We start from the raw sequence: 27,464 nt of genomic DNA, 5'->3' as shown, positions 1-27,464 counted from the left end.
AAGTTTTTTGTTTGTTTGCTTGGTCTGACATGGTAAAGAGAACAGTTTAACTTATAAAAGAGCAGCATGGTTAATATAGAGAGTTGGTTTTCGTTTTACATACTAAGTAACTTTTTGAAGAGATAATGGCTTCTGTAAATTATCTGCAAGTCAGATATATTATTTCCTTAGTATTTTAACATCAGTTCCTGGTTAATAGTAGTAGTGTCAGTAAAAAAAAAAAAAAAAAAAAGGCATTTTATATTCAAAGAATTGTAAAGAAGTGACTTTAATTAAAACATCCTTTGCTTAGATATGATAAATATACTTCCTCCAGCAGGAAGCTTTTCCTATAGTTAAGCGCTCAACATTTTGCTCTTCTCTTTTGTTCTTTCTTCAAATGAAGAATGTAAATCTGGAAGAATTAGTTGTACCCTATGCATACTGGAGGAAGCTCACCATGATGTTTTTGTGGATGAAGCCCCTCCGATATCTAGCTGGTTTCAGATGTGGATATTCTTCAGTGCTGGTGATTCTGATATTCCAAACCTTCTTCCAGGCCTCATAAAGCTGAACGTGTACAGGGTAGACGCCCGAATGGTGAGGGGCCACCGCGTAGCCCATGTCGGTAGGAATGCTGTGCTCCTAAGACCAAGCAAATGTTAATTAGAATGTGGGAAAATTTATCTTGATCCTATTTTTACCCCAGGATTCTCAAATGTACTATAAATGCATTTGTTTAAATCCATCATTACTTAATTGTATTGTAAAATTAAGGTGACAAATATTACGACCTCTAGGTGTCATGAAGCCTGGTAATCATTCCACCAGTCTTGATGTTAATACATTTGTGTTTAAGAGGGGGCGGAACAGGACTAATGATTTTAATGAATAACTTGAAAGAGTCTGCATTTAGTGCATTTTGTCATAGCCACCCATTCTTCTATTCTCACAATTTCAATAAATTAAATTACAAGCACTTGCAACAAACAACACTCAGCACTCCCCACAAAAATAAGACCAACATTTATTAGAGGGATAGAACACATTCCAAGTTCACTAGACCTGTTAACAGGATTTTATTTTGCCTGTTGCCCAGGTTCTACCAAACTTGCCACATTTCTGCTGGTCCCTCAGCATGTGGGCCAGTAATAGACTATGTTCCCTGCCTTGGAGGAAGCACACACCTGCAATGAGAAAATGTGTTAAATCTTACAGAGCAATTTTCTTTGAAGTTGAAGTCCTGGTTATAGTAAAAGTAGAAGGTACTGAAAAAGCCAAATAATCTGGAAATTTAGTTGGTTTGAAGTCAAGATTTTGTATGTAAAATGAGTCCAGTTAAAAAAATAGTTTTAAAATCACACATACAATACGTATGTACATGCCACATATCTTCTATTCAGTTGGCCCTGACCAGGTCAGAAAATTCCAAAAATAAATTTATGTGACATCTGGATATATTGGAGGGGATTTGGGGAAACCTTGTATAATTGTCATTGTTCTTCTTCATTTGAGTTGGTCCCTTAATACATAGAGGAATCTTTTGGCATAGAGGGAAATTGCATAGGCGTAAAAGATGAAACATGTCTCTTATAAAAAGAATACCCATGGCTTCAGCAGTAGATGTGTATTTTTTCTCCTGAAAAATAGTTTATTTTTCTGTCTGTATTTTCAATTGCTTTATAGTCTTCAAAAGTTCCACCCAAATAGGCCTCCTTTGAATTAGTCATGGCTTTTCTTCATGCCAAAGAACAATTTCACATACAGAGAACCATAGTATTAGGCTGCTAAATATATTGAATTGTAGAAATACGCTCCAAGTGGATATGGAAAAAGAAGCTAGCTTTGTTTGGCTAGTTTGTATGGTTAGCTTTTTTTTTTTTTTCCCCCAACTTATATAATAACAGGAGGTGAAGGAAGTACATGAAGCCTGTGAAAGAAAGAAAATGGGTTGCCAATAGTTTGTTGTTCCTTATATCTGTCTGACTCCTTCACTCAGCATAAAAGACCCTCAACATTTGGTCCCAAACTTGTCTACACAGCCTTATCTCCTACCAGCATTCATCCTCCCCACCCCCAATTTCTGATGATTCCCTTCAAATCTTTGCTGTACACTGTATGCACTGTCCCCCTCAAGTGGAATGGCCCTTGCCCCTTATCTTGTAAATTCTCTTCATCATTTAAGAGTGCGTTCAGTCAGATGTACTGGAATTGCTGAAAAGGGGAGCTGCCGCATTTGTGCGGCGAGAAAGAGAATGAGTGGTATTAGAGTGGAGTGGCCCGTGCCTGTGTTTCTGAAGGGTGACAAAGAAAGTTTTGTGTTCTTCATTGTATTTGCATCTTTGTAGAAATGGCCATATTTAATGGAATTGCTATTATATCATTTAGAATTTTGCTAAAAACTGAGTTGAAATATCTCACTGCATTTCTTTTACTGGTTTTTAGAAACTCAAACTAAAGCAAATTTTTTCAACTAAAAATAATTCACCAATCCATACTTTGTGTTAGAAAAGGTCAGTGAAGTACTCATCTAAATTGGTTTAAAAATAGGGGTGCAGTGATCATGGACCGGATGACAGAAAATGAATTTTAATCATTGAAATTTAAAGAAAAAAAAATCAACAATTATAGGTTAACAGTTTCTTAAGAAGCAAGGATGAAATTCACAATGATAGGAACTGTATTATTAAATTCAAATATCTCCAGATTTGTAAGAAATTATGCTGAGCTCAAGGTAGTTTTCAATGCCCATAAGTGGTCGGCTCTGTGTGCAGGAGGCCCATGTAAGAAAAGGATGGTCCTGCACAGCAGGGACACTTTCCTTCTTTTGGAATATTCCCAAATATTTGGGGACCAATGTATGTGCAATTTTGTTTTTATTTCCAGCTTTTGACACTGAAGAAATACTGAGGCTTCTTCATCTCATCTTTTGTGTGCTCGTGCTATGTGTCACAGTGTTAGGAAACTCCACTTCTGGAGTCAGATGTATCTGGCCATTTCACTCTCCCGTCTTCTACCTGTGTGGCCTTTGGCAAATGATTTATTTTTTATTTTTTTTTATTTTTAAGATTTTATTTATTTGGCAGAGAGAGACACAGCGATTTATTTATTTATTTTATTTGTTTTTAAAGATTTTATTTTTTATTTGACCCAAGAGAGAGACAGCGAGAGAGGGAACACAAGCAGGGGAGAGGGAGAGGCAGGCTTCCCGCTGAGCAGGGAGCTGGATGCAGGGTTTGATCCCAGGACTCTGGGGTCATGACCTGAGCCGAAGGCAGACGCTTAACAACTGAGCCACCCAGGCGCCCCTGGCAAATGATTTATGACCTCTAAGCCTCATGTCCTGTTCTCTAAAATGCTAGTCATAGAGTACTTATCTTGAAGCGGTTCAGAGTAAATTAAATAATATTACACAGGGAAAGCATTTAGTGCATGATACACATTCAATGTATGTTGTTTATTGTTCTTGTTACTGCCCTGCCTCCATTTTTTTTTTAATAAGCTATGATCCTACTACTCAACTATAATGTGGATATTATGAAACCACTAGGCCATCTTTTTATCAGTAAAAGAGCTATTAGACCCTCTTCTCTGTTTTCACTGTAGATTTTGGGATTCTGTCATGTGAGGATTCTGTGACGTGTATCTTAAATTCTCTTCCTGTGCCTGCTTCCCTCCTGATCTGTCCAAATAGTCACAACCAGCGCCATGTGGCTCCAGCCTATAAATCACTGAGAGTTAGTAGGAAATCTTTTAAAAGAGCTTTAGATAAAGGCAACATAAAATGGCCCCCAAATTTGCATTCAGTACCAGAAAGAACACTGGAAATGTTCTTGCATGGAGAAGTTTGGGCTAAGATGTAGGTAGTGTATTTGGGAAGGCAGACTATCAGGTTTTAGAGGGTTTAGCCACGATGCTTAATTCTTGACTGATTATTCTCTTCCAAATCTTTTAATTTGAAATTAAGCACATATTTTGTTATCTGGGGCCAAAAGTCTAAAATACTAGACATGTTAGCTTAAAAAGTTAATTCTCCTTCTTCATTAATTCTTGAAAGTAGCATCTTAGTTCCAGGAACCCGTAATCCATATCAAGATTTTCCTAGTGGAGGACATGGACCAAAAAGGCTGGGAATATGGCTATGTTACTATAAAATGTGGGTCTGATACTTAGAACAAAGTGGGATTAATGAGTCTCACAATTGAACTCTTCATCTCCACCTCTCAACTCTACCAGATATGCTCTTTCTCCAAGGTTCCTCCATGTCATTAAATGACACTATCAGCCATCAGCCAACTCATGGCTATGTAGGAAAAGTTAGATTTTTGTTCTTGACATCTCTTTCCTCATTCTGTCCTGAATCCAGGCTATTATCATAGCCTATCAGTACTACCTCCAGTATGTATCTTAAATCTATCTACTTTTCTCCAATTCGGTCATCACCATTACCTGGCCTCATCTACTATTTTATTCCATGGGCTTGTAGCACAGACTCCTAACTCGTCTACCCATTTCCTCTCCTGCTACATCCATCCATTTTCTACATAGCAGCCAAAGTAATATTTAAAAGTCACAAATATGATCTTATAACTTTCTATTTAAAATCTATCCTTGATTTCTCCTTGCATTTATGATAAAATACAAAATTCTTAGGATATTTCCAAGCCTTGCATGATATGACCCTTGCTTCTCTCTCTAGTCTCATTTTACACTATCCTCCACCCTTCACTGTATTTCAGTCATGTTAATCTTTTTTTTTCTTTTTTTTTTTAAAGATTTTTTATTTATTTATTTGACAGAGAGAGACACAGTGAGAGAGGGAACACAAGCAGGGGGAGTGGGAGAGGGAGAAGCAGGCTTCCCACGGAGCAGGGAGCCCGATGCGGGGCTCGATCCCAGGACCCTGGGATCATGACCTGAGCCGAAGGCAGACGCTTAACGACTGAGCCACCCAGGCGCCCCAGTCACGTTAATCTTTTCCTGAAACCCACCAAGTGCTTTCCTACCTTACCATCCGTCTATATATTGTTTTCTCAGACTGGAATGTCCCTACTCCAACTCTTCCCATGGATAAATGTGATACCTCTTTTTGATAACTTATTTTGTCATATCTACAAAGAAGCCTTTACTGACAAGCTCTGATCTAAATTAAGTCTGTATTAAGACTTCTCTTAGAGCCTTCATTTCTTTTTCTTTTTTTTTTTTTTTTTAAAGATTTTATTTATTTATTTGAGACAGAGAGAATGAGAGAGAGAGAGAGAGCACATGAGAGGGGGAGGGTCAGAGGGAGAAGCAGGCTCCCTGCCGAGCAGGGAGCCCGATGTGGGACTCGATCCAGGGACTCCAGGCTCATGACCCAAGCCGAAGGCAGTCGCTTAACCAACTGAGCCACCCAGGCGCCCGCCTTCATTTCTTTTTCATAGTACACAGCACGATTTGCAAGTGAATATTGGTCTGTATAATTATTTCTTAACGTCTGCCTTCCTCACTAAATGATAGACTCTGCAATTCTGGGTTCTGTTTCATCCACTGCTATAAGCCCAGTATCTTGCCAATAGCAAGCAGTCAATAAATATTAGTGAGTAAGTTTGTGAACTGATTCTGACCACCTCCCTCTTATGCTAACTTTCTCAATGATCTCAGTTAAACTCTCAGTTCACTCACAGACATATGGGTAACTCACAGGGAAATTTAATACTTATATAAGTAATATTTGAAAACACTTTTGAGACTGTAATTAAAAATTATTATTCAAGTGCAAGACAGACATATTTATTTATTATTATGAACTTATATATTTAAATTATATATAGAATAAAAATTACAAGATTTTCATAAATTGTGCATTTAAATACTTCCAAATAGATGTGAAGATAATACATTTTTATCAAGCAAAAAGTGATGCTATATTCCTTAGAAAAATTCCCCAAAAAAACTAAATGAAAAAAAGAGAAAAAAAATTGGTATTCGGGTATTTGAGCAACACTGAAGAATCATTGTTTATTATAATCTTTGATAATATTTACTTAAATTCTTGCTAGTATAAGAATGGTATTTTACCTTTTTAAATTTGAGTCTAGTTTACACATGATATTACATCAGTTGCAGGTGTACAACTTAGTGATTTGACAAGTTTATACATTACGGTATGTTCACCCCAAGTGTAGCTACCGTCTGTCCCATTCCATCACTATTACAATATCATTGACTCTATTTCTCATGCTCTGCTTTTTATTTCTGACTTACTCATTCCCTAACTGCAGGCCTGTATCTCCCACTCTCCGTCACCCATTTTGCCCAACCCCCTGTCTCCCTCCCCTTTGGCAACCATCAGTTTATTCTCTGTATTTATAGTTCTGATTCTGCTTTTTGTTTGTTTATCCTCTGTCTTTTTTAAGATTCTATTTATCAGTGGAATCATATGGTATTTGTCTTTCTCGGTCTGACTTATTTTGCTGAGCGTAATAGAATAGTACTTTTTAAATTTTTTAAAAATATTTTTCTCTGTTTCAATCTTTATAAATAGAACCTTTTAAATTTCCATTCATGACTAGACTTGTTGCCTATTTCCATATTTCTCAGATTAGCAAGTTTAAAAACCAATGTAATTAGAAAACCCCACAATGATAGGTAACCAAATAAACATTCTATACTCTATAGCAGAAAAAAAAAATCTAAAACTTCATTACAACATAGTTTGGAAAAACTTATAAGTGTTTCTCTGCAGTTAATTTTGGTTAGAATGTCCCACTTCCTCAGTATACAGACTTTCATTCTTTGGTTAACTATATCATAGTACTGAAAATTTGCATTTACAGTTTACATGGGTTTATGATAAAGTTTCTGTATGTTTACATTTGGTAGTATGTTTTGGAGCTGTTTCTAGAAAAAAAATATTGTTTTGCTTTGCTTTTTAAAGTGGCTTCCTTAAAAGCTATTGCTTTTCACATAGAAAATAAATTTTCCCAGATGATAGGAGCATATTTGAAAAATGAAATTAGAACCTTTTAACCTAAAAGATATGAGTGCATGTGCATACATGTGCACACACACACATGTATGCACGCAATATATATGAAGAAAATGGTTTATGAAACTAGGCCCTTAAATTTGAGGAGCATTTTAATGTTTCTAAAGACAATTTGTTTTCCTAAAGTGAAACTAATGGGCCACACAGGAATGTGAGCTTATGGGAGCCCATAGGGCCTCTAGTATCTGGAGGAGTCCTGTAGCAGTTGCCATGATGGGGAAAGTAAGAAATGGCAGTGAAGGTAGCCCAATATATGCAGAATTATTATCCCAATGAAGCTGACTTTCTTCTTCACTTAGAACAAAACCAGGCAAGTCAGGATTTATCTTTAGGTTAGGGAATTAAGGTTTGGAACTGAATGCTAACATTGTCAATATTAAAATATGTTCCTGTGACAAATGATGGTATCTCTGGTATGGTTTGAAATAAAAGATCCTGAGAGAAATAATTACCTAGCATAAGAATCTGGTTTTTATTTTTTTTCAATTGTGCAAGTAGTCACTGATGTTCGGATTTAAAATTCTGTGCTTCTTTGATACAATCTGTGTGGCTTTAGAAGTGGTTTTATATTCAGGTGCTAAATATAAATGCACCGTCTTTAATCCGTGATCAAATCTTAAGCTAACACGTGTAATTTTCCACCTATAAATTTAAGGAAGTAATAACCTCCTAAAATGTGATGGGCACATTTACACAAATTTGGTTAATATTTATAGGTTTGGCCAGTAGATTTATTTCTGTTTTTTTTTAAACATGGTAATATTTAATTCATCATATAAATTTCTGTTTGCTGGTTGGTATGTGAAAAGTCTGCTGTGATGATCATGTTGTTTTTAATATATTTGGTTTAAGAGTTTAGATTCATCCTCTGTTGGCAGCTATTGTATAATAAAGAGTTTGGCTGGTCTTCATCATCCCTGGTTCCTGGAAGATAAGCCTGAAATCCTCAGATTTTCTTGAGTGATAGGAATGTCTTTGTTATTGATGGTGGGCCCCTGAGACCATATCTGAGTCATGCTAACAAGATGACTCAGAATGTGGTTTGGCCATGCCAGAAAGGCGACCCACGTAATTAGAGAGGTGGGGCTTTGAGCCAGGTGATATTGGCCTAACTTCCAGGTAGGGGAGGAGAATTGGAGACTGAGTTCAATCCCATGACCAGTGATTCAATCAATCATGCCTATGAAATGAAACCCCAATAAAAACTCTGGACACCAAGGCCTAGGTGAGCTTCCCTGGTTGATTTTCTTATGGGTCCAGAAACGCCAGGAAGGTGATATTCTTTGTCTCACAGTTTGGATCTAAAAGAAGCATGCCTACAGTAACAGAAGTCTTTGGATTAAAGTGTTAAAGGTGTTAATAATGAAATTTTGTGAAATAGAATGACATTATAGTAACTCATAGAACAGAAGTATGACCTTACTACTCTGAAGTTACTCAGCTCTGGAAAAGAATATATAGTGTTTCATCAACTACATAGTGAGAAAATAATCTTATTCTTCCCATATCTAAAGATACCCAAATCCATGACAATGGAATGGTTGGTATCTACCCAGAGTCTCAGGGATAGGGAGAGCATAGTATCATGGAGAAAGCACAGATGTAGGAGTCCTGGGCTCAATTTCAGGGCCACCCTTCATTTGTTGTAGGCCTTTGGCAGGTCTCACTAAGCCTCACTTCCTTTGCTTGCCAAGTAGGGGTAACAAAACTATTTATAAAGAGTTGTAGAGAATGGCAACATTATTGGTCATTATTGGTCAATTACTATGTAATTTCCTTTCATTTTATTAACATTATTCTGTTTCTGTTTTAAACAACAAAAGGACAAGGAAAAATGGTAAATTAAGAATCCTTCCACATCACCTCTAGCCTTCAAAAAACTCTTCAGAATTCTTTTTTTTTTTTTTTTTAATTTCATTTATTTATTTGACACACAGAGACAGAGAGAGAGCACAAGCAGGGGGAGTGGCAGACGGAGAGGGAGAAGCAGGCTCCCCAGTGAGCAAGGAGCCTCATGTGGGGCTCGATCCGAGGACCCCAGGATCATGACCTGAGCCGAAGGCAGATGCTTAACTAACTGAGCCACCCAGGTGCCCCCAGAATTCTTATTTAAGAGCAGACATTCCTAAAAGAAGACACACTATCACTATCAATCTTATCTAGAAAAAGTTTTACAAAAAGGTATGTATTTTTTTTCTGGAAAAAGTAATTGATATTATGTATAAAATGGGAGGTAAAAATACTCCTGGCAAACCATAAATCTGATAAGGCTGTACTAGCAATATCAGTAAAACCCCTCCTTGACACCATATATTCCCCTTCAAGTACTAGTTAACAGCTTAGTTATTTGAAAAACTTAAATGAAATTTAATACACCAAATGCGTTAAGAAATTCCAGTAACAAAAGTTAAGCTAATAATTCAGTGTCAATAATGAAATTTAACCTTCATTTTCTCTGGTAACCTCTAAGAAGGAATTATCTGGGGGAGAGTGACAGATTTTCTTCTAGTCTTCCCTAATAATTATGTAATTTATTTTGAGTAAGTTTCTATTTAACAGAGCATAATGTTTTCCTCTCTTCGAGTTCCCTTCAGAATTTTTGAAGTGTCGTCATATCATTGTTGAGTGTTTCATAAGTAAACATACCACTAAAGGGTGTACTTTTGTAAGAATGCTCAAAGGAATGATGTAAACACTTGTACCTTGCATAGGCTAGGCTCATTTTTTTTTGAATTGCTGGAATTTCTTCAAGTAAACACATGAAGGAGTTTGTAGAAATATCAAAAATGAATTTATGAAGATTTTTTTTAATGCTGTAGCAAAATAACCGAAAATAAAATTATCTGGAGAGACAATAGAGGAATTGGAGGGTCTAGTTTAATCCAGCTTTCTCAGAGTGTGAAGTGATGAGCTTTATGTGGACCTTCGGGGTCCTCGAGAGGTAATAGAGCTATAAACAATTCAGGGACAGGCTCAAATTCCCAAGGTACTTGCAAGCACGTTTAATCTTTCTGAAAATGCACAGGTTTGATTACAGTAGGACTCTTTAAGTCTGTATTGTACCAATTTTAATTGAAGTTTAATATTCCAGAAAGAAGAGAAAAGTTGATATTGCTCTTTGTTATAACTACTGCATGCCCTCTGGTATTTAAAATAGCCACCAGGACAGTTAACACTTGTGGTGCTGGCTGCACAAACACAAGAAATCCCATAAATTATATAAACAGCTATTTAAAAGAAAAACATGGTGAAAAGTAATTCTGATTATAAGGTTCCGGTGACAGCAGCAACCATGCCATCGATACTGACATTGACTGCTGTTACCAAAACCTTATAATCAGAGTGTTATTACTTCTCTAGAGAGTTATTTTACACAAATTCAGAATATTAAAATCTGACTTTTTGGGCTTTAGAGCTTGATAGGCCTGGGGTCAGATCCTTTCTCAGCTTTTCCCTGGCTGTGTGATTTAAGGAAAATTATTTAAGCGCTCTGAGCCTCACTTTCTGCACTTTCAGTATGGGGCTGATCAGCCTCACAAGTGGTTGTGAGGATATTAACTGAGGACACGTGAAAAGCACTAGGCACAGTGTCTGGTAATTACCTGGAGGCTCAGATTTCTCTTCCTACATTTCATGTGGAGAGTCTAGAAGCTTTCTAACTGAAATGCAAGGTTCTGTTTCACGTAGGGGAATGGAATAATAGAATTTCAAGTTTCTCAGTGTACCCTGATCTGAGCATAAATTAAAGGGAAAGAATGGAGAATTAAGGAGGTTAGTTTGGATGTTGCTGCAATGATCCAGGTGCAGGAGGAAAAATGTGGAAGTGGAGTGGGGATAGAAAGTTTTGAAATGGAGCAGGATATGGTGCAAAGAAAGAGCTCATAGAAATTGTTGAATGACTGTGGACACGGAGTGGGAGATAAGAAAATGTCAAAGCAGGTGCAAGGTTAGCATTTGAGCGGACTTTACTGTCATATCTTCTCTTGCCATCACTTCTATCCCTGCCACGTTTATAATCACCTCTCAGAAAACAAATGCCCCTTCCATTTTAACTAAATGTAAGACGCCCAAAAAGGAAGGAGCAGTGAAAATTTAGTAGCAGCATGCGTGGATCTGGAAATAAACCTTTCCCCAGCTCCATCCCCACATCTGACTCCAGCCCACCACTAAGAATTTCTTGGAGAATTCATAAAGGCTTTGAGTTCATTTTGTGTCCAAATAAATTTGGGCACTGAAGGACTATTTTCATGTAGGACATGTACTAAATTTATTTTTCTTTTTATAAAACCAGTTTAAATCACCCTATATGCGTTGGAGATGCAATGTAGAATTTTTTTTTTTTTTTTTTTTTTTTTTTTTTTTTTTTGAGATAAAGAAAGGAAAGGAATCGAAGAATAGTTTTCCACATTCTCCAGCTTGTTAGGGAGCATGTAGTCTTCCTATAGAATAGAAAAAGGTAATCTGGAAAGGCATTTACAAAGAAAAGGATTCAAAGTTCCTGAGGTAATCAAAACCACTTTCAAAAGTGTAATGATGTATCCATCTAAATGAGGAAAAATGCTGTGCCACTGTAGGAATGGGCAGGAGCTGGTGTCCTCACGTAGGTGAAATTCAGTTTTTAAGGAAAAGCAGCAGTTCATACTTGCATACTTTAAATAAGTATGCACAGATAGAAAATTGGGAAGCCCCAACCTTGATGTTATTTTTGACCTGTTACTACCTTTTGCTTCCTCATCATCCATCCAATGAGAAGCCCTATTGATTCTATTTCAGAAATAGTTTTCACATTGCTCTCCTTTATAATCTTACTTCTGTTGGTTTAAAGTCGGTCTTTATTTCTTCTTCCTTAATTACTTTCATAGTAATCCAATTTGTCTACTTACCTCCAGTCTCTCTGCTCCTCTCCATCCTCAATACTCCCACTCTAATGTTCTGTGATTCTACAGTCTATGTGGAAGTGACAGAACTCTGGGAAGGAGATGACAGTGTCATCTTGGAGTTCAAAGTGCTTAAAACGTGTAATTCTGAAAGTAATTAGATATGAAATTTCAACTTAGGAAAGCAGATTCTAAAACATTCTGATGAAAAAGGGTGAAGCAATTGCTAGGAGTATAGCTAAAGAGGGATAGGGGATTCAAAAAAATACAGTTCTTCACAGAGAATTATAATTATTCAAAACAAGGAAGAAAACATCTATTTAACATAGTGATTAGGAGTCAGAAACCTCTGAAATCAAGTGCCCGATCTGTGGCTTAGCTGTGTGGTTTGGAGCAATTACTAAACCTCTTCAAATATCAACTTTGTTTTCTATAAAATGGAGATGACATCAGAAGGGTTGTGATGAGGATTAAATTTTTTTTAAGATTTTTTATTTATTCGTTTGAGAGAGAGCAAGAGAGAGAGAGAGAACACCAGCAGGGGCAGGATTAAATATGATTAATAAGAGAAAAAATAAGATTATTAATTAAGAGTTCCAGCCACATATTGAAGAGTCAATATTATTAGCTATTGTCTATAGAAACTAACTACTTACAAGGCCCTCACATACACCAGGGTTTAAAACAGGTACATGAGATGAAAGGAAGTGCACATAACCAAGGATGAAAAAAATTAACAAAACAAAATAAACAAAAAAGGTAAAAAAATTATGTGAAGGAGGCTAAAGTTCAAAGTGAGTTTATTTTCCATAAATTGCTAATTAAAAACAACTCTAATCAGCAAAAGATACACAAGAAATATCATTCCATGTTCACAGTTGGAGAGGGGGAGGCTGAAATACTTTGATGATCAGGGTAGAAAGCAGAAATGTCCAGTATCTTCTGATTCTACTTTCCCTATCAAAGAGAACAGCTTTTCAAAATATATATGATGGTATAAACATAAACTTAGATGAAAGACCTGATGAACTAAACTGTAAAGTATTATATACTAAAGTATTTCAATATTCTCCAGGTTCAGAAGAGCACATTTTAAGGTAATTAAAAAAAAGTATAGATTTTTAATTAACTTAAGACATGCTATTCTGAGCCTGTTCAACTTGATCAATAACTTGATGAAGATGCGCAAGTCATACTGACAAAATATACTTGTAAGATACATGTATGACACAAAGCTAGGAAAGATGTAATGCATGTTAAATAACAGAATCAATCTTTATAAGTGTGTTGATAGACTGGAACACTGAACACTTAACAAATATGAAATGTTAAAGGGACAGTTTTAATCTCAACGCTAGCATTTAGTTAACAAAATCTATTGGCCAAAAACAAATACCTGAAGACTTACTAAATAGCTCATGGGCAGACACAGATATGATATGATGGTTTAAAAAATGTGATCTTTGACTACATAAATAGGAATAAAGTATACATGAAGAGAAAAGTGTTTTACTGTTTTCTGTTCTAATAATGGTCAGCTTGGGGCAACATATATTGGGAAGCAGATTGATGAGTTAGAGGTTGTACAATTATGGCAACTGGGATGATGAGGGGATCTGAAAACCTATGGAATGCTTCAAGATACATAACTTAGACAGAAGCATATGTAACGGTATTAATCATGCCTTTTTATTTTCTATATTTCTGATGCTTTGACATCTGAGAGCTTGCCGACCCTGCAAAGACTGCCTCTCCCAGGGCTATCCAATTCCTAGAGATAATTAAACACCTACCCAAGAGCATGTTCTTCGAGTGCAAACCAACCAGTTCGGGCTCCCTCCTCTCAACTACTTCCTTCTTAAGCTGAGCTGCTCCTCCCTGCCTGCCCTAATCACCTCCTGGCCAGGTATAACACAATTAGGAAGAGTCCCTTTACAACAGTGATTACTGAAATTGTCATCCAACCAGCCAATCCTAAACCTGTTTACCCTGCCTTGTCTTGCCTCTCCTGTAGAAAACACAGTAAAGGCTCTTGCCCATGCATTCCCCTTACTCTGTTTCTTGATTGACTCTAGTGCTACCCCATGGGGCCCTGGATGGTGTGGTGTGCTCTCTCCTCTTTGGGAACTGTGAATATCAAGCTATCTTTTCAGTGGCAGTCTTCTGATCTGATGATCTCACCATACCCAAATAATAATAAAACCTACATTTTTAAACAATAATGATCTAATCTTAAGATCCAGAAGAATATTTATTTATATTTTCATCTACCAAACATTGAGCACCTACTAGGTGTCAATCACCATTCTGTGTACACAACTACCTAGATTAGAAGAACAACTCTACTTGAATGTGTAGGATTGTCTTCCTCTTCTATAGCTTACCTTCTGAGTACACTCATTCAAGTTCCTTGTAAATCATACAACTGATTATATTCAGGGGGTAATATTCAAAATATTTACCAGCCAGCATTCTCTGCAACTGATCACTCAGAACTGTTGCCTGCCATAGAGCTGGAGAGGGATGCTGGCGACTCGGAGCCAGGCCCCTTTAGTTGCTGAGCAGTTGGGAGGTTTGGGACATCCTGGGGGAGGGTCTGAGGTTAGCGGGGGGTAAGGGTAGTAGCACTGACACATTTCAATATTGGAATCAACTGGCATGGCCATATTAGAACTTTTACGTTGAGTATTAGTTCTGATAATATATCCCTTGGTCTCCTCTTCTGTCTCTTGTCCTTACCAAGTTCCTTTTTATGATGTAAATTATAGACTTCACCTTATTAGTCATCATGCCCTGAGTAATGGCTAGTGGCTTTCTTAAACTGTGCTACTTGGATAACTCCAGAAGTGGTTTACCAGCTCAGGGTAGACTTTTACATCCTGATTTGAACTCTGTTTCTATTAGGACCACTAGAATTGTGCTTTGTTTTCAATATCAATAAAATAAAAACCTTATGTGTCTTTTTGTAAAGCTCTTCACTGAAGTGAAAATGATGGAATTCATTCATTTTCTAGCTGGCAAGCAAACTAATTAAAAGATTATCATATATTCCTTAAGCCAGCAAGTCTTCCAGTATATTTTAAATTACATTTAGATACTATTATCTTTATTTCCGTATTAGAAAAGTTAATGTGCTCACTAATCTAAAAAGTTGCTCACTTGACAATAGACATTTCAGCTAATGTGAATTAGCAGTTCTGCTGAACTTGGAAAAGAAGGGGGGCAGAGGACACTATTTGAAGGAATAATGATAATGCAGTAAAAAAGTACAATCCTCAGCAAGATTTTGTTTTCAGGATCAGAAACATTGTTCTACTACTACTAATACTATTGTCTGTAACAGTGTTAAGTATTATCTGATATTGGCGATGAGTTCTATGGTGAAAATTTCTACTAATTATTTTATCATTAAAATTAAGCCACCATAATTTACCAAAAATGTTAGATCTAATTCTTCAATTGAGAGTATATATCTTGATGATTTTTTGAGCCTTAAAAGCAGTAAGTTATTTACTTATTGAATGAAATTTTGTCCAATTCTAAAAGCTATACAATAGATATTTCAAACTGTGTTAGGTTATTAACAAATGTTACAATTAATCCTTGCCTCAGATATAGTACCTTTCAAAAAAACCCACACTTGTGAACATTTCATTTTAATACCTGAATTAGCCCATATTTGATACCTAAAAATATTTTCTAATCTGCCTCTAAAGCTGTATTTCCTGGTGGCTGTAACCATCAAATGCAAGTTTGCTTAAAGGATTTACTTGACCTTCCATAATAAGCTATTAGACAGAGCTTTCAAAGCTAAAGTAAAATGGACATCAAATTCCCTTGTGAGACAGAAGTGTCCACATTGTGCAAAAGGATAATAGATCAGATGCATTTGCTAAAACTCAATGAAAATAACAGGTGTTTGGCTATATAGATGGTGATAGAGAATGCTCAAACAAGAGTTTTACATCATAGTCTCAGATTCTCTTAGTTGGAAAAATAAATGTTTTCTAATTCAATCACTCATTTGAATGTTGAATTTCATCCCTGAGATCCCGATCTTGTTTGAATACCCAGTTGCTCCCAGAGCAACACATTGCTTCTTTGTATGTTCTTTCAGTTCCTTCATTGGGAGAAACACTCCTGCTCATGTTAAAATTCAGAGCCTCCAAGCTGGTGGAGAAAAGCAGGATGTTACCTAATTTAGACATGCACTATTATCAGCACAGGTTAAGCTTTTGCTTTTTTCATCCAGTGAGTTGAGAGTTGAGGCAAAATTTCCTCCAGAATAGTTTCCATTGAATTAAAGTAGCCTCTCTACCCGTGACAAAAGATACTCATTCATGTGGAAAGGTCCTCAGATTTAGTTGTCTCCTTTCCCAGCATTTTAGAAACTCTGCCGATCTTAGGGAACCTCAGGGAAAAGTTGCCTTAGGAGACCCACCTCTAGTTCTCAATTTCTCTTATGTTATCAGAATTACCAAATATTCCTTTGGATTACCAGGCAGAAGGGAAATCTAGACTTACTCCTTTGAATTGGGTTGACAGACTAGTGAGAAAGCCTGGGGGGAAGGGGGTGTGTTAGAATTCATACAGTTTTAGAAGACCTGGATTTCTGGGCTTAATTCTACCTCTAGTGAGCTTTATAATCCTGAGTGAGTCACTGTATTTCTCTGATTTTCAGTTTCCTTATCTATAAAGTGAGAATAAATATACCTGTAATTCAAGGTTGTTATAAGAATTAAAGGAAATAATACAGAATATATAAAAAACTAAAACCCTTTTCTCCTTATCGCTTTACATTTAACAGCAAAGCAGCTTTGTAACCCTAATGCCTTAATGGGAAGTAAAAGAGTTAACATTTGTTTAGAAGATGTATAGAATTCACATGAACCAAATGTCATCACAATAGAGAATAAGCTTTTAACCTTGAGGATTTTTGTTCCTCTTACCTGTCACTCTAAACACCTGAGGAGCCTAGGCAACAATTGAAGACGGCAATTTTCTGATACTGAATATATAATGATGATAAAAACAACAGCTGCTATTTACTGTTTGTTAGGTTCTAATCACTGTTCGCAATCGCTTTACATGCATATTCTTTCACGTGGTTATGGCTGGGAGGGACTGGTCCTGGATTTAGTCTTTTTTCTTGTCTGTCCTTTCCTGACAAAAAGAAATCCATGGGTCCTATATTTGATTAACATTAAAGAACACATTTGGCCTATTTCCGAAGACCCTCTGCGACTGTTCTCTATGCCTTGAGGACCATAATTTGGGTTGTCAACCTGTAGTTAGGAATGATATTTCAAAGAAAATGTCCTTTGCCTGGCACTTGAGTGAGGAGTGAGAATGACCAAATTTCAGTGTGGGTAAATAGACAACTGCCTGTCTGGAGTCCTCCCATGTGTTTGAATTATTTTCAATTCATGATGCTTTTTAGTTGAGCATTCTTAAAAAATGTGTGTAATTCCTGTGCATGTCTGTTCTTACTAGGTATACTTTAAGTATTTACACTTGTTTTAAGTACAAACATAATATTCATTGATTCATTCATTCAAGTAATAATAGAACACCTATTATCTAGATACTTTTTTAGTGGCACAGGAATATAGATAGCAATGAATGTCATGTCATTCATCAAATCTGCCTTGATAAGCTGTTTTCTTTTGAAAGCAACCAAAAACAACAAACAACAAAAACCTCCCTGCTTACTTCCCAGTTTTTAATTTTTTATTAGTACTTTCTTTCACTCTATTTATGTATTTTCTTCTTTCACAAATTCCTTTCTTTCTCCACAGATTAAAGAAAATACAAAGTAATTTTCTTCTTTACATCCTTTCTTGCTGATTAATGTTGCTTATATCAGCAAGTCTTAGACTTCTGAAGATGACAAAATTAATGTTTGCTGTGTTGAGATAGAGTTTTTAGTGCTCTCCATTAAAAATTGAGACAATGTTTACACACTCTTGCATGCTGTTTACCATTTTGTTTATATCCCGTGAGGGAAAAAGGAGGCTCTTCATCTCACAAGAGTTTGAAAATTCTATCAGAATATTTTCACAATATTGGTATGGAGGACTATTCTCATCTTCTTGACAAAATGTCAACGCATGGCCATGGTGCACTTGAAACTGCGTATCTGCTTTGGGCAGTCACTGAAATTCAAAGACAAGTATGGGGTCCTAATGCTATCCGTAAACTGTTTGGTCTTCCATATCCTCAAGAAAAAAATATATTTTATAAATTCTAACCTTGTACACATTTAAGTAAGGTACCATGGGGATTGACTACCCAAACATCTTGGCTCTGGCAGTTTATATAGAATACGACTCCATGATAAGTGAGTCCAATACTCTGAAATGCTGAGTAACCAAAAAGCTAAGTTATATGGCCAGGTAGCTGGCCTAGGGAGACATAACCCTTACTCTTGTTACCACAGATTGACAACCACAATCTCTTATGCCATCTTAGGGTGAAATATGTTAAGGATAGGTGTGTGATAAATAGAACTATAATGTGTAAGAACATATAATACAGGGAACTATAATGTTTAAGGACTATAATGTTGGGAAAGGCATATATGTGGGGAAACCTCAAAGTTGAACTGTTATATTTCACATCAATCATTTCTAGTTATGGGGTCAGGACCTTAAATCTCTGGTAAAACATTTTCTGTTTGTCAAGGGAGCAATTATATTTTAGAGTTTTTCAAAATCATACTTAAATTAACCAGTGTTGTGTATTTTAATTCATTTTGCACACTGGGCTAAGTCCACAATTAGTAGGATTTGCTGAGAAACATGATTTGATGGTTTTAGAATTATTCACAATATAACTTATGAACATTGTAATATCAGCCTTATGGTTTTCAAATAAGAAAAAAGGCTATAATAAATAAAATATATTACATTTCAAATCCTTTTTGAGTGGTAATTTCTGTTGCCTTGATCATTTATGCTACAAATACTTATTGAGTTACCTTCATGATATAGGAACTGCCATACTGCGACGAACAGAATATAGTTCCTTCCCCAAGGCACTCCCTGCCCAGGGTGGGAGAATGCTGGGTAAATAGACAACTGCCTGTCTGGAGTCTTCCCATGTGTTTGTGTACCCATTAGTATTATTCATAGAAACATAAATGCTGGTGCACCTGGGTGGCTCTGTCGTTAAGCATCTGCCTTCAGCTTGGGTCATGATCCAGGGTCCTGGGATCGAGCCCCGCATTGGGCTCCCTGCTCAGTGGGAAGCCTCCTTCTCCCTCTCCCACTCCCCCTACTTGTGTTCCTGCTCTTGCTATCTCTCTCTGTCAAATAAATAAATAAAATCTTTAAAAAAAAAAAAAAAAGAAACAAATGCTGTATTGGCTTGTGAATCACCATATACCATCCTGCTGATTACAAGCACATTTTCTTGAATACTGTACTTACTAGGACTTTTACTGTAAATTTCCCTGTCAGGAATCAGAAACCCTTCAGTATAAAACAGTGTATCAGTCACATGAATGTTTCATCACTATAACATATGTGTTTGCAATGTGTTTAAATGGTTTTCTTCTCATTTCCATTACCTTCCTGGCTCGAGTCTTCATTACCTTGTCCCCACATTATGGTCTCCTACCTGGTCTTTTCCCTCATCCTCATTGCACTCCAGTTCTTACTGACATGTAAATCTTATCCTTATTTTAGGTGTTCCTAAAATCCTATTTCCATAAGTACATTTTCCTGGCCACTTCCTGTGACACTTATTTCTCTGAACTGTGGGGTTTTATATCTGTACAGTTTAGCACCAGGTCATGGAATATCTCATTTTGTTGGAGGATTGTTTTATGTGCATATTTTGCCTTCCTGGTATAGCAAGAAGCTCCTTCCAGAAGAGGGAGCCATGTCTTATGAGCTCTGACTAAACTGTCATATAGGTAAGTCTTGTGAGTGTCTTGTGAAGTTTTTCTTTTTTAAATTCTTTATTTAAATTCAATTTAGTTAACATATACTATAATATTACTTTCAGGGATAGAGTTTAGTGATTCATCAATTGCATACACCAGCCAGTGCTCATGAGATCGAGTACCCTCCTTAATGCCCATCACCCAATCACCCCTTCCCCCACCCACCTCCCCACCAGCAACCCTGTTTGTCTCCTAGAGTTCAGCATCTCTTATGGTTTGCCTCCCTTTCTATTTCCATATTATTTTGTTTTCCCTTCCTTTCTCCTCTGTTCATCTGTTTTGTTTCTTAAATTCTACATATGAGTGAAATCATATGGTATTTGTCTTTCTCTGACTTATTTCGCTTAGCATAATACACCGTAGCTCCATCCATGTCATTGGAAATGGCAAGATTTCATTCTTTTTGATGGCTGAGTAATATTCCATTATATATATGTCTTCTTTATTCATTCATCTGTCGATGGACATCTGGGCTCTTTCCATATTTTGGCTATTGTGGACGCTGCTATAACCTTCTGCCTCTCTCTCCTGCACCTTATCTTCTGGGACCCCTATTACCCAGATATTATTTCACTTTATGGGATCAGTGAGTTCTCTAAGTCTCCCTTTGTGATCCAGTAGTTTTCTTTCTTCTTTTCAGCTTCCTTATTTTCCATCATTTTATCTTCTATATCATTGACTCGCTCTTCTGCCTCATTCATCCTTGTTTTTATATCCTCCCTTTGGGACTGCATCTCGGTAACAGCATGTTTAATTTCGGCCTGACTACATTTTAGTTCTTTTATTTCTACAGTAAGGGATTCTCTAGTGTCTTCTATGCTTTTCTCAAGCCCAGGTAGTATCTTTATAATCATTGTTTTAAACTCTAGTTCAGACATCTTACTTATATCCATATTGATTGAATCCCTGGCAGTGAGTACTACCTCCTGTTCTTTCTTTTGGGAGTGAATTTCTCTAGCTCGTCATTTTGTCCAGAAAAGAATATAAGAAAGAAAGAGAAAAAAACAACAATAACAACAACAGAGAAAAAACAAACAAACCAGAAAAAAACAAAAATAAAACAAGAAAAAAAGAAGAAACAAAACAAAGCAAAGAACTAGACTGGGTGTGTTTTGGTCTGCTTGTTAAAAGAAACGAGATCCCAAAATAAGAAAGAAAGAAAACTTATATATATACAAAAATAAAATAAAATACAATGAAAGGAAACAAAAATAATATATATAACATATATAAAAATAAAAATTATAAAAGAATAAAAAATTAATTGAAAAAAATAAGAGAATAACTGAAAAAATAATACTGAAAGACTAAAGAATAATAAAAAAAACAACAACAACGAATGCCATATACTGTTTTCCCCAAGAGCTGAAGCTTTGCAGCCCTCTATGATCAGTAAACTTGGTGTTAGCCAGTTGTTCCTGCTGGTCTTCTGGGGCAAGGGCCTTTTGCACAGATTCTCAGGTGCACTTGCCCTCTTGCACATGTGCCTCTCTTGCTAGGAGGCCGGGCTGTAAGCAGCTCCGGATTCCACTATGGCGCTGTTTTGTTCCCTGAAGGCTTTCAGCACTGATGGGTGGGATGAATATGGCTGTGCCCTGCTCTCCAGCCTGGGAGCTGAAAATTCGCACCCCCCTGCTCTTCAGGGAGCCCTCAAAGAAAAGTAGTCAATCACTCTGGTCTCCCTGGTTTCTGAACTCTCTGTTCACCCAGCCTGTGACCGAGCGTTTTTATCTCAGGCACATGGCTGAATTTCAAAACTCCAAATTTTAAGGACTCCTGCGGTGCGGATCTGCACTGTTCCTCCCCGGGGAGAGAGAGGGTCTTGCCATGCTTCTGCCTTTTGCTGGACTGCTGTCAGGAAAGCGGTCACACGACTGTGCAGCGGTTTGCAGTTTATGGCAACACTGAGCAGAGAGCTGGCACCTAGACTCACTGTTCTCAGCTGCTTCCCCTCTCCTCTGCCTGGGAACTCTGCTGCACACAGGCACCCCCATTCTTCTTGTGACCCCAGGGATCCTGTCACAGGGATTCCACCCCACTTTACCACCTGAGCATCTTTAAGCCCAGGACATCCCTCACTGTAGCAGACTTCTAAAAGTTTCAATTTTGTGTTCCGCTGCTTACAATACCTTGTGGTAGCCTCCTTAAGCAGGCTCCCTCCCCTCCGCCGTATCCTCAGATATATCACCCCAGATTCGAGTCTCTGCACCTCCTACCTTCCATAGAGTGGTCGCCTTTCTACTCGTAGAATTGCAGCATTTCTTTTCTCAGATCTCTGATTGATTTTGCAGGTGTTCAGAATGATTTGATAACGACCTAGCTGTATTCGAGGGACCAGGCAAACTTAGGGTCCCCTACTTCTCCACCATCCTAACTCCATCCCCGTGAATTTTTTTCTTAAATTAGACCCTCAAAGCATTAGGCATAGTATTGAGCATGCAATACAAATTCAAAAGTCACATCATGAAAGGCTGCAATACCAAGTTGTTCTAATGCCAGTGTACACTAGCTCAATGTAATATTCAAAGTGAGTTACTTACTAAGGCAAATTTTTTGTTGAGAATCATCTGCTCCACCAAAGATGACTCATTATGGAAGAGGTGGGGTTGCATATGGCTCCACATATGAGGAAACCACCAAAACTCATCCACAGACCCCAGAAGATGGTCATCCCCTTCATCTTCCTCTTCAGTTCCTTCAGGGGAAAAAGATTGTTAATTCCAGTTACCATGATTGTCTGCCCATCCATCCATCCATCCAATTATGTACTCGCATATATGTATTTAGAAGACACCATTTATACTTTCTTTGATCATAGAAGGCTTTGAACATGAAATGTAGCAAAGAAAAACCTATTACTCAGGGAAAAACCAGAGACTGTGACAAAACTCTTTTAAAAAAGTTTTTCAACATGAGACATGGGTATAAAATTACTGCAAAATGGAAATACACAACCATTCCCAAGGACATTAGAACTCTTTTAGTGTCTTTGTATAATCTGTAGTTTAGAGAGAATGGGGAGATAAGTAGGAAATGGAATCAAGGGAATGTGAATAAAGAAATGAGTGGCAGATCTCCAGCAGCAGGTCATTCTGACATGGGTTGTGACACCACAGTCACAATAAAATAATTCCATAATTTATTTGGGTTCATCATTGGCTCTGAGAAGAAGCTGCTCAGTATTTAGTGAAAACTAAGGCATAAACAAGGAGGAAAAAAGGAAATGTAAGAATTGTTATTTGGAAAATTAGAGAAAATTGAAGGGAAGAAAGGAGAAAAGATGAAAGAGGCTGGAAAGTGGTAAAGTCATAGTAAAACAAGACAAGCAGCTCCTTGGTGGTACTCATGTTTCTCATGCTTGTTCTTTCTCTCACGCTCCTGGAAGCAAATTTCCCGTCAAGAAACTCCTATTTCCTTGAGAGTCAGCCCTGTTGTCATTCTTCTTATTTTTCCTATTTGGGCATGTTTTATTTCCTCCATTTTTCCTGACCTGCAGTTTAGTTGAGTGTGGGAAATTCCTCAATTTTCTTAACTTGAGGGGGGTTAGGACTCTCTCGGTTTCTTTACTAAAGCATGAAATGAGAGCAGTAGAGGGTGCCTCACTACTATCCTCGCATATCAGAAGATGATATTAATCATCACAAAGTTAGGCAACCACACTTAAATTTCAGCCACAACACTGAATCTAACAAGCTCCTAGAATATAGACTAGTAGGTTCTTCAAATGATGTTCCCTCTGTGTGGAGAAAATATTCTCTCATATTTCAAAAATTTCATTTTTCTGGGGACTCAGTCAGTTAAACATCTGCCTTCGGCTCGGGTCATGATCCCAGGGTCCTGGGACTGAGTCCCGCATCGGGCTCCTTGCTCAATGGGGAGCCTGCTTCTCCCTCTGCCTGCCGCTCCCCCTGCTTGTGCTCTCTCTCTCTGAAAAATAAATAAATAAAATCTTGAAAAAATTTCATTTTTCTGATATGACTGGTTTCAATAGTGCTCTACAGGCTAAAGATGGAGGGCAGACTGCTCCCCTCGCCCAGCCAACTAAGCCCAGTGCCTGTCACTACTGCTCTTTTCATTTTCCCGAGAGAAGGAAGGCAGAGCCCACTGGCAGGGAAGAATCAGATCCCTGTGGTTTACTGGGCAGTGAAAGTGACTTACCAAAGATAAAAGCATAGCATGAGGCAGCACAGGGAGAACAAGGATTAGTAGGGTAGAATGAGTGGAATCACATAATTCTTCAAAAGGACAGATTTTAATTTCACTTTTATATGGTTAAATACTCTGCTGATATGAAGAAACTTTTTTCTTTATATATAAAGGGCACCTTTAAATTTAATCTGTTTTAGTTCCCTAATATTTTCCTCTTCATCACACGTTCATGTTACCATAATATTGTGGAACAAGGAGAGCGTTTAGAGTTAGAAGTTTTTAGTTTATTTGTAGCTCCCAACACATTTGAATTGTGTGATTGTGGGCAAGTCACATAACCCCTTTAATGTCTGTATTTATGTAGGTAAAAGACAGATAGCAATACCTATTTTATTCTTTTTGGGGAAGGAAGTGGCACTATAATCCTGGCACATATTGGGTAATCTAAAATGCCTTTTTCCTTTCTTTTTATGTTTCCTACTCCTGTTCTCCTTGTGTCTTCTGTGGGTCTCCTTAAGTTTTATTTTGTTCCATGATAATACTGCATGACGGTGTGGTGGAAGGTCTCACCTGGGTGTTATGTGGCAGATGGGACACTGTGTTCAAGAACTGACCACACCATCATATTAACTGACTAGCCTGATTAGTGAGTCATCAGCAAAAGCATTCTTGGGGCTTCTGAGTGATGATTTTACAGTTCAGGGAAAACTTCTAGAGAGGAATACAAAGGAATAGGAATATATGGATTCAGGATTTAGAATCTCTGATGACCCCAATCATTGCAGGGTCTTGGGTCCTGCTACCTTTTAGGTGATAAATATGGTGGCCATGGTGAAGAAGCATTTGTTACATTGACTGGTGATGCTTCCATACATGGTTTTTTTGACATAAGGATGATGTAATCTAGTTTCCCCACAATTAAACTTCTCTACTTACACCCAAGAGACTCTCCTCTTTCTTAACATTTTGTATATCCTCAGGATACCATATTAGTTAAGATTACCATCAGTTACTTATTGCAGTTTTACTTTCCTTTGAAAAGAGGCATAAGTCTCTTGGGGTTTCCCAGTAATCAGTGCATTCCCGACTTCCACTCCTCTGTATAAACTGAATGTGGGTAGAGATGACATTTCCTAGATTGTGAAAAGTCACCCCTCTACTGCTTTAAATCTCTATCCTCTGCCCCCTATAACTTCTATCTTTCCCTGCATCTTTCTTCTTATTTCTCTTTTGTTCATTTTTCTAGTTGGACTTCACCCAAAGTTTCTTTATCAGGACAGTGGAAAGGTAGCTTTGGAAGGATAGTGCAGGCATTTGTTTTCCTTTCCTGAATATCATGGTAAAATCTGCTATTAAAATATTCATATATTTGAATCACACAGGAATTAGACAAATGATATTCACCCTCTGATAGATTTATGTAGATTCATAGTAGGCATAAATGTATGCCTTTTCCTTTTTCTTTATAACTCTTTCTGATCTGATTTCATTTGATCCTACTTTGGGGATGTTTTCCATCAGAATTAACTATATTGAGAACAAGTGTCTATTGCTTATTACTTTAAACACTATGATAAAAAGCAATTGAAACATAGCTGTGGTTGGATGCCCTGGGTACTTGCCACCCTTTTATCTCCTGACTTTGTCCACCTTTGTTAGAACTGAAGGAAGGGAGAACTAGAAGTCAAATTCCTCAATTTTAAGTTGTTACAAAACTACACTGAGATCTTATAAAGTTATTGCAAATTATTTTATTATGTATCTACTTAAATAACTTATGTCTCTTCAGTATTTTATCTTGTTTTTCCTACCATAATATTTAAAATCATCATTGATTGAGACCCTACCTTTTGTCAAGCATTGTGTTAACTGTTTTATAAGCATCATCTCATTTAATTCTCACTAAAACCCTATGAGATAAGGACCACTGCTAACTCTATTCTTCAAATAAGGAAACTGATATTTGGAAAGGTGAAATAATTTGTCCCATGTCACTGACAAGGTTGGGACAGAACCTCATTTCTTACTGGGAATTTTTATTTTGAGTTGTGGGAGGTGCTCAAGTAAGGAAAGAGGAGGAATCTTTCAGAAACAACAAGGAAAGACAGCAACTGGCTAGAGTCATTGTTTAACATTCAGCATTGGACAAAAAGTTGAGTTGCCAGGAGTATTTTCTTATATTTCTATTATGTTTGGGAAAGAAAGCTTTTAATTATTCTTAGTATTTACAGTGCTTTTCTTTCACAACACAACATGGTCAAATTTTATTCTCCAACCTATAAATTCTAACCCAGATTAAACAACTCCAAATTCAGGTCCCTTAACTATCATTAACTGACCAAATTCGGAATTTAGAAATAAGATCATCATTTACTAATTCAATATAACATTGCTCTTCACACTGTTAATTAATTCTGTGATTTAGTTAGAATTTACCAATACTGTTGGTTCTCCATGATTTGGGGAAATATACAAACCTAAAGAACCTATAGATAAGGGGAAGGAACCCTTTGCCATTCAGCTTCCTTTATCAAGGATTGCCAATTAAGCAATAAAAATCTAGTTTATCTAACGCATAAGACTTGGGCTCTGCCTGACCTAAAGTTAAGACTATTTTTGACACTTAACTAGCTATATGACCTTGGGCTCCTCTAAGTTTCTACATTCTTTTTTTTTTTTTTTTTTTAGATTTTATTTATTTATTTGACAGAGAGGTAGAGAGAGAGTACAAGCAGGGGGAGCGGCAGGCAGAGGGAGAGGGAGAAGCAGGCTCAATAAGCAGGGAGCCCGATGTGGGGCTCGACCCCAGGACCCTGGGATTATGACCTGAGCCAAAGGCAGACGCTTAATGACTGAGCCACCCAGGCACCCCAGTTTCTACATTCTTATCTAGAAAACAAGGTAACATATTCTTTAACTCCTAGGCTTCATTGAAAAGGTGCATGAAAAGTGCTTAGCTAAGTACCTACGATAAGGCGTTGCTCACTGAAAGGGAACTATGATTTTATTTCCTTCATCTCTTTATGTTTCAAAATGCACAAACCCTTCAAAAACTAAAATATATCAAACAAGATGGAACCCTCTCTGGAAAGAAAGTCTTACTATTATGATAGTGCTATTTTTCTCCTTCCCTTCAAGATTGAATAAAATAGAATTTTTAATAGGAAAAGGAATTACTCTTTTAGAAAGGAAGACAATGCAATTCAATTAAACTTTACAATTTCTCATTCTGAAAGATTCAGAGTATTAAATTTTACATCTGTTCCCACTAAAAAATGATTGTATTAGTTTTAGATAACCCTAGCTAAGTTTTTATAGAAGCTTTCGTATCATGTGCAGATAAGAGCCCTTCAAGCCTTGGCTTTGTTCTGTGTTCTACTTTCCTTGGCTTAGGTATTGGACATTCTTACTGTTAGCTGTGGGAAGTGCCCAAGTAAGGAAAGAGGACAAATCTTTCAGAAACAAAAAGGAAGGAGAGCAA

The 27,464-nt window shown here is 37.1% G+C and overlaps 2 protein-coding genes across 2 annotated transcripts in view; one reads left to right on the top strand and one right to left on the bottom strand.

The window, feature by feature from the left end:
• LOC144381367 (uncharacterized) overlaps positions 1-27,464 on the top strand; it is a 476,769-nt gene that overhangs the window by 115,747 nt on the left and 333,558 nt on the right.
• Positions 1-27,464, bottom strand: part of LOC118535461 (bifunctional heparan sulfate N-deacetylase/N-sulfotransferase 3) — a 178,626-nt gene that overhangs the window by 92,445 nt on the left and 58,717 nt on the right. For both annotated transcript variants that reach the window (XM_036091796.2, XM_036091795.2), the window contains exons 4-5: positions 22,375-22,529; positions 439-624 (exon numbers count right to left, since the gene is read on the bottom strand). In XM_036091796.2, the coding sequence (XP_035947689.2) occupies positions 439-624; positions 22,375-22,529 (341 nt within the window). The remainder of the gene's footprint in view (positions 1-438; positions 625-22,374; positions 22,530-27,464) is intronic.

This window comes from Halichoerus grypus, chromosome 3, assembly GCF_964656455.1.
Source record: "Halichoerus grypus chromosome 3, mHalGry1.hap1.1, whole genome shotgun sequence".
NCBI lineage: Eukaryota > Metazoa > Chordata > Mammalia > Carnivora > Phocidae > Halichoerus > Halichoerus grypus.
Note: the sequence above shows the minus strand (reverse complement) of the source record. Positions and strands in the feature narration are given on the sequence as shown.